The following is an 8,174-nucleotide window of genomic DNA, read 5'->3' as shown; positions in this document are numbered from 1 at the left end:
TGCGGCGCAAAATTATAGCTGGTGTGCTGTCATACACTACGGGAATGAGCCAACCACAATGAGAAATTGCAATTTTCGCTAGTGCTGTGTGTGGCACTAGCCAAGCCTGCTTAATACTAAAACACTAAGTAAACAATATACGCCTAGGGACATTTAGGGCAACGTGAAGTGGTAACGGTCGAAGCTGGTTCGATTTGACCATTTTAAATTCCTTAACATGCAGGTGCACAGTCCAGGGTTCCATAGTACCTGCAGCTAATTTTCGGTTGTGCGTCCCCTTCTTACTCACCTTGTGTTGCCTGTGGTAACATATAATAAAGTCGAATGCGACCTGTTCGGACAAACAACCAAAAGCCTAATATAATCATTGAGATCTAGTAATCATGGTAACCTAAAATTCCTACAGGTATACGTACACGACATTCAATAATATTACCCCTGGGTAAAATAAATCGAGTCTACCTTCATGGAGATTGTATTGCTGGCTGATAATTTTCAAATGAAGCTTGATAAGTGTAACGTGACAATTCCTTTATGATTTCAGGTGATTTCAACAGAGGCAAGCATGGCTCTAAACTTGGTAAGTGTAAAATGTTATGACAGCTTAGAAGAGAGAAGCAAACTACTGTTAAAAATTTTGCTCGTGGGCTGCTTGGCAACACAGCTATGGCGAATGTTCATTAAAACATTTTCTTTGTAAGCTTGTCGATTTATTTTGTAACACTTCCAGATAGAGTCACATTAGTTTGAGCTAATATCAAAGCGTTCGTACATTGAAGATAAAGAAACAGCTCTCGTAATAATCAAATAAGTATGTTCAGAATGAAAGCATACCATAGCGAAACCATGCTAATATCCGCTGCCATGCTGGTAGAATCGCTGAATACTCTGCACCATTACAAAACCGGACGTTCTTTGTGGGACCGCACACAAACCATGGCAGCTCTCATTCATACATCTTAAAGTAAACGATGGTGTTATTTGCGTATGCTTCAGATCTGTTATAGTCATTTTCTAAAGGGAGCAATGGATGTATGTTTGCAGAATGCACCACAAAGTATTGGCATTTGTGCTGAATACGCCCTCTTCAAAAAATGCCTCGAATTAAGACGCTATGCTACTTAACAGTGAAATTCCTCTCTTCCTTCTGTTCATCCAGCTCTCATAATTGAATAAGGCCTGCCTGCTATGGCAGTCCAGAGGTCACGGTGCTCAACTGCCGACATCGGGATAGAATCCCGGCCATGCCGGCCGCACTTTCGATGGAGGCATAAATGCTTTAGGTGCACACGCTTACAGTTGAGTGCAGGGTACAGAACCACGGGTGGTTGATATTTTGGAAGCTCCTCGCAAAGTCGTCTCTCATAACTTTATAATGATTTTGGGACGTTAAACCCCAATTATTATTATTATTATTATTATTAATATTATTATTATTATTATTATTATTATTATTATTATTATTATGCATAGCCGGAGATATAAATGACACAGCTTTTTATTTTTACAGCTTCTCTGAATCCTGTCTGGATTCTGGAGCTGCCGAGGAGACCCGGTCCGCGAAAACTTCCTGTTCCTCCCAGCAGTGCCACAGGCGACCGCGAACAGCACTTCTACAACGGATGTGAGTCAAATGCCAATACCTTTGAAACATGCAAGATGTGATGGCCAAAATTCAGCTCCACCCCGCCATGGTGGTCCAGTGGCTAAGGTACTCGACTGCTGACCCGCAGGTCGCGGGTTTGAATCCCGGCTGCGGTAGCTCCACTTTCGATGGAGGCGGGAATACTGTAGGCCCGTCTGCTCAGATTTGGTGGCACGTTAAAGAACCCCGGGTGGTCGAAATTTCCGGAGACCTCCACTATAATCATATGGCGGTTTTGAGACATTAAACCTCACATACTAATCAATCAATTGGTTAAATTGAGTGACACTCCGAACACGCACGGCAGCAAGTTTGTGACGCAAAAGAGCTGAAAACGGCTTCCACGAACATAGAAACCAGAGGGCGCACCATGGATCGCCGTTGTAATTTGTTTGAATTGCACGATAACGACAGAAAAGCCGAAACGCGCTCCATCTGTGCATTTGCAATCACGTGCGACAACGCGTAGGCCGCGGTTTTTCAGCAAAGTGTGGTGGCCATCCACAATCACCTTGTTGGCAGATGATGCTTCATCGGCTACGGCAAGTTTATTTAGTTTACGGTTATTACTCGGCGCACGTGAAATGAGTGAGCACTATCTACAATCGCGTCCGTACGAAGTATCGTCCGCGGCGGCTGTGGCAAGCAGTAGTTGCGATTTCACTGAGTGCCTTCAAAATTTTGTAGTCTCCATTCATAATTGCGCATTAGTGAACTAGGTTCATACTACAGCCGTTACTGCGTTGAGTATAGTTTAGTCAGTTTGGTTCTTTCTCGTGTTTGCAGGCACCGCAACCGCGTAGACTCTGTCTGTGACTACTGCGTAAGCGATGACCGTTTCGTCCTACGGGAAGGGGCACACCGTAGTTTCGTTTCGGCTGGCTCGTATATGCGCGCTCAATGTCAAGAAACGCAGACAGGGAGCAAGCTGTTGAAGATGATGAGCTCTAAGCCGGGGTCCACGTGCTCACATAAATCTCGTTTGGTACGTCGAGATGAACGCATTATCAGTTGCCTGCTATTTAAGCGGTGAGAGTAGTACCATGGCCGGCGCTAGGAGGTGTATGAAAGAAGGAAACTGTGCACAGCGCGTTACGGGCTAAATAAGACATGGTACTTGCGTTCCTCATAATCATATGGTGGGTTCGGGACGTTGAACCCCCATAATTATTATTAGGACAGAGTTCTTGCTCGTCGGTTGCATTGTGGAAGAAGGCGCGAATGTCAGAGTTTATGCAAAATAGGTACAGGATTTACGTACTATAATACAGTGTCTGGATGCATCAGTCTTAACTTGATATCATTTTATGTAGTTCAAATAGCCCCGCCATGGTGGTTTAGTGGCTAAGGTACTCGACTGCTGACCCGAAGCTAGTCGCATGATCGAATCCCGGCTGCGGCAGCAGTATTTTCGATGGAGGCGAAAATAATGTAGGCCCATGTGCTGAGATTTGGGTGCCCGTTAAAGAACCCTAGGCGGTCGATATTTCTGGAGCCCTCCGCTATGGCATCTCTCAAAATCATATGGTGGTTTTAGGACGCTAGACTCCACATATCATCATCAGGAAGGTTTCAATATTTCGGGATTTCTTTAATTCAGACGTTGTTTCCTGCGGAGGGCGAAGGGGGCGGGGGGTTCTATGAAAACCGAATGAGGAAGTTTCACTTTATGCAGTTTACTACAAAGTGAAAAATAAAAACAATTCTCAATTACGCAAACTTATTGGATAAGTGCATTTATGATGCACATAATCTCTCACTTCTTCTATGTCATCATGGAGCCGCGAATACCTGGCCATCAACAATTAAAAAGCCGACTCGTGAAACTAGCAGTTCTTTCACTAATATAACAATATTATATGCACACGATTTACATGCGTGAAAATAAATTTTACTTAGCCCCGATAATTCTTTTTTTTCCTGCAGAATAAAGCACGGGTCTGGGAGGTTCGTGCGTCAGCTTTTAGTAAGTTATGTAGCGACTTTTTTTTTATACCTATAACGATCAATTCAGCACACGACCAAATCAACATAACATTTTAAATGGCATTAAATTCAATTCAAATCCCTCCGTTGGTTTTCTCGTGAAATCAATAATATGTTTTACGCGCATGTATAATATGAAATCCAAGCTCGTTATCAGTAAATGATTTATTGGAAGACGTGAACTTTGCGTTGCTGCAGTTACTCCGAAGGACTTCATTGTGCCGACCCGATCCTCTTCAGGGAACTTCTTCAGGCGGTATTTGTGTACACCACACAGCACTTGCAAATCGTCGTTGCAATACTCATGCTCTCACGCATGAGTATTGCAACGACGACAACATAGGTTGAAATTACGCATTAAGACAGCGAATCAATCAAGCGACCTAGCACTGGCCAGAATTGTCCTTCGTAGCTCGGTTGATTACCTATACACATCTTTCCAAGAGACATTAGTCTCCAACTTAGCACATATTGTGTCTGTATTCACTATTTTAATAAACATTACTATAAACAAGTAGAGACTCGCAAATCCCCAGGACTTATTCGGTGTTATTAAAACAGCTTTCAGAACGTGAACAAACGGGCTTTCGGGCTATTGCAAAGTCCCAAATACTCGTCTGAGTATAGCTTAGATCAGCTACCTTGATATTGTACGAGCTGAACTTGAATTTCTGATGTTTTAAGTAAGTATATTTAGCTAACGAACGCCCGTAGAGCCGAGTTTGTGCGACTTGAAAACAGGAGACAGAGGGTTGTTCATCGGTAACTCGCTATTTCTATCTATTTCGTGTTTCTACAATATAGATACCTTGTTAAACTTAGTAATTTTCAATATTGAGTGAGCCCGGTGCTATGCCGCACCAGAAAAAACCACACACGCAAGTACCACCTCTGCTTTATCGCACATTCAGACATGCGCTTAAATTCATATCGAGGAATGTGCAACTCTTACATACAGACGAATGATAAGCATGCAGGATATGCACTGTATCACTTTCGAAGAGAATGCACACCGAGTATCTTGCATTTGTCAAGCTTACAAAAGCTGGCCTGACGCAGTGGGTCTGAACCCGGTGTGCAAAGAGACCAGGTATTCCGGTCCCTGTGCCGGCTACTTCCGTCGCTATTACTTTGACAACGTGACCAAGACTTGTGAAAAGTTTGTCTTCGGAGGATGCCACGCCAACGGCAACAACTTCGTTCGTGACTCTCGACGAATGCCAGAACACGTGCTGGGGTAAGTAACTGTCACGCGTACTCACGTTTTGCTGGGACGCATGAATCGACAACTGTGTTTCTGGCTATGCATGCCCCTGGCAATTCCGGCTATGCTCCTGGCAAACAACGCTTACTGCTCGCCACTTGAAGCTCATAGCTACACCACATTTGTAAGGCAAGGTAACGCCGACACGCATTAGGCGCATGCTAACTTGCTGAAAGTCTATCGAAACGAATGACCTCCAAGCCTCCCGACATCGTCCTGCTATCTGCGCGCGCGACTCTATATCTTTGCTCATAATTAGTGTCTCGTTACGCTCTTCCCGTTTCCTCATTCGCAGCTCTGTGCCGCATATTTATGCATGCATGTGAATCGGAGATCTCAATTTTATAATGTGCTTCTTCATACTGACTAGGGTTTAAACTTGTTTTGTGAGTTCTAAGGCACCGTGATTCGTTTGTTAGACAGTAAATTTCTCTGTATGGCGTAGTCTCGTAGAAAGCTGATGATCCTTTTAGGGCTTTTTTTGCTGACAAAAAAAAAGTGCCACTGAGAGCTTACTAGGGGCATCGCAAAGCGGCAAACCTGATGTTAAGCACTCGCGAAACAACAAATATAATAACGGCAAAAAAGCAGGAGCATTGGATGGAGTCGTATGACAAGCCACTCATTTATTGTACCGCAGGGACACGCACGGGAAAGTGTATTGCAGTTTAGCAGCTCTACTGGGCAGTTCAATAAATGATGACGTTACTTACAATTGTTCTCGCAACGTACACGCAGCTTCCCTAGGCCAGCACTCAGTGAAGATCCTCGGTGCCTTCGATGTTTGGTTCTGGCCCTGTAAGTACTGATTTAATTACACAGATACTGGTTTGTTCTGTTCAATCGAGCTTCTCAGCTCTGCAAAGAAACATAAGAACTTGTATTGCATTACTTTTGACACTTTTCTACTACCTCTCACCCTAATTCATACGAGTCACATGCCTTGTGTGTAGTTTGCACACTTTAACGCCTTAACATTCTTTTCGCGGGGAAATTTAGTCTGTGCATCGTGAGAAATTCGCTGATATTCTGATACGAGAAAGAGCAAGTTTTGCCTAATTGGGGAAGTACTCCTAGCGATGTGATTGCACTTAACTGGTGGGAAATTTTTTTCCCCAGTTGTATCGCTCAAAGTCAAACCTTCGCGCGCACGAGAACCCGAACTTATCTGATGCGTTGAGCGTGAAAGCTATAGTGTTTAAAATGCTGCCAAAGTGAACACCGCTAACAATGAAAAGCTAGTACTTTGTCTTCGCTCTTTCCTCCTATGATAATGCCAGCTTCAAGTCTGGGTGCTCGGATATTTTATGGTGTTGGCTCAACAAGCTAGGCGTAATATCGCTTGGTGCAATACGTACAGAAACTTCAAACTACCTCTTCCAAGGAAGTAGCATTCTAAATTATGGAGTGTAAGTAAATATACCGCGTTTCAGCAAAGCTTTAGTTTAGGCTCATTGTTGAATTTTGAAAGAAATCGTGAATAAATATAGATGACAACCGAAGAAGCCGGAATAGTCTCACCTCTCAGCATTTTTTCCGTGGTTTTTTTTTTTATATTGCCCTCCTGACATCCCAACGTACGTTTCGTAGGCCATGCATTTGACCTCTAAATCAACCACAACCAACTCTGCTGAATTGTATTGCTGTTTTTTGTATAGTTCCACCGGATGGTTAAGCCGCCGTTACAACCAAATAATACGATAGCTGCGCGGCTCGTAGCGGCAACGCTATACTTCGCCATCTTAAAAAAATGACGGTATATCTTACATGTAGCTGCTATACAGAGTGTTTAAAGCTGTGCGCAATCATCAGAAATAAGGCAAATGAGAAATTTCATCGCTGTATTCGCAGCAACCTATTATTTGGAATCAGATACATCTTGATACAGTAAACAACAATTGCGGCAGTAACTCAAGAAAGCCTCTTTTTAATTAGTGAAGATGGGCGGTTGGGTCTAATTGTAGAATTGCTGACTTTAATGAGACGAGGCAATCGTATACCTTTGATATATTTAATTATTGGTCTCCGGTAATTATTGCAGAGTGGCGAGGCTAAACCATTCAACCAAATTCATGGGCGATACCGAAACATATACAGTCCGAAGAGCCCTACTAGCCGACATTCAGAATGACGACCCTGTTCATGATGGCGATTGTCGTGGTGTTAGTTTTTCTGCATGCGTTAACATTTGTCGGTCATGCGTGCTCTAATTTCAAACGAAACGCCTACAACCACGAAGCGAAGTCGATCGATAATTGGTACAACGACCCTTGCTCCTTCCGGGCATTTCGTAAGAGTATGACAATTCCTATTTGATAGTAATTGCCAGCAGCTGCTTTCGTCAATTCTGAAAACGGCAACTATAGCTTTGCGCACAAAAGGCTGAATTCATTTTCCACTTTACCCTACCTGCTGTCGCATGTAGCTGAAAAGTTAATCTTGATTTTTGAATCACTGTCGCAGTAAACGCTTCGACTCATCTATACGTTTGAAAAAAAGTGTCAGAAAGCGTGAAAATAGCTTTTCATTTATTTTTGAGGATTGTCGAACATATCTCTCGAGACATTCTTTTTCTTCAGCTCGCGCAGGGAAACATCATATAAATTAATTGGTTTAACGCCCCCTGGATGGATATTGTGGAAGCGAACTCCAGAAAACAATATTTACTGCGTGGAGACACTGGGCCTTTCTCATTGGTGTTATGTCCGTTTTCGTTCTTGCACTTCACCTCATTCAATACACGGCCGTCGTTGTTGAAGCTGCAACGCGAGACACCTTGCTGAGAATGTTTTCCACTCAGCTTAAGGCACCGCGACCCATTTTTGACTCAAACTACGCGCTACATACCATCACAATGTTCTTCCACAGTCACGCCGCCTGAAGTGTGTACTTACCCGGCCGACTCGGGACCCTGCAAGGCGTACATGCCTCGTTTCTTCTACAACACCGAGATGAAAAAATGCGAGCAGTTCATTTACGGAGGATGCGGAGGCAACGCCAACAACTTTCTCACCTTCGATGCCTGCGAGAAGAAGTGTCTGAAGCTCTTTGGCGTCATTCCTCGCGCCTAAGAAAACAAGGACAACTCTTCAATGCGTTTGTAGTTCGGTAGTTGCGATCACCGATGGAGGCACGGGTGCAAACTTATGCTCGACGAAGTGCAACAAAAATAAAGAAAAAATAAAGGAGCCCCTTGTGTGTGAGACAGTCAAGCAGACAAAACACTGGCACAGCTTGACGCAAGTATTGACTGCACACGTCAGAGTTATATTTAGTGCC

At 43.6% G+C, this 8,174-nt stretch overlaps 1 protein-coding gene across 2 annotated transcripts; it reads left to right on the top strand.

Annotated features, from left to right (window-relative positions):
- The first annotated feature begins 499 nt into the window (after positions 1 to 499).
- On the top strand, positions 500 to 7,914 carry LOC119168434 (uncharacterized). 2 transcript variants are annotated; one of them, XM_075866719.1, is made up of 5 exons: positions 500 to 580; positions 1,511 to 1,624; positions 4,691 to 4,868; positions 5,634 to 5,693; positions 7,764 to 7,914. In XM_075866719.1, exons 1-5 carry the CDS (start codon positions 535 to 537, stop codon positions 7,774 to 7,776), a joined length of 411 nt encoding a protein of 136 aa, XP_075722834.1. In that variant the 5' UTR covers positions 500 to 534; the 3' UTR covers positions 7,777 to 7,914. The 2 variants fall into 2 exon arrangements, with proteins under 2 accessions (XP_075722834.1, XP_075722835.1); XM_075866720.1 differs by having other exon boundaries at positions 532 to 580; positions 1,495 to 1,624.
- The last annotated feature ends 260 nt before the right edge of the window (positions 7,915 to 8,174 follow it).

This window comes from Rhipicephalus microplus, chromosome 6 (assembly GCF_043290135.1).
Source record: "Rhipicephalus microplus isolate Deutch F79 chromosome 6, USDA_Rmic, whole genome shotgun sequence".
Lineage (NCBI taxonomy): Eukaryota > Metazoa > Arthropoda > Arachnida > Ixodida > Ixodidae > Rhipicephalus > Rhipicephalus microplus.
The sequence above is the reverse complement of the archived record's forward strand: the minus strand, read 5'-3'. Positions and strand labels throughout refer to the sequence as shown.

Coding starts and splice junctions, on each gene's coding strand:
- LOC119168434 (XM_075866719.1), top strand. CDS start 535: ATGATTTCAGGTGATTTCAACAGAGGCAAGCATGGCTCTAAACTTG. Junction 581..1,510: donor CAAGCATGGCTCTAAACTTG/GTAAGTGTAAAA, acceptor TTATTTTTACAG/CTTCTCTGAATCCTGTCTGG. Junction 4,869..5,633: donor ATGCCAGAACACGTGCTGGG/GTAAGTAACTGT, acceptor ACGTACACGCAG/CTTCCCTAGGCCAGCACTCA.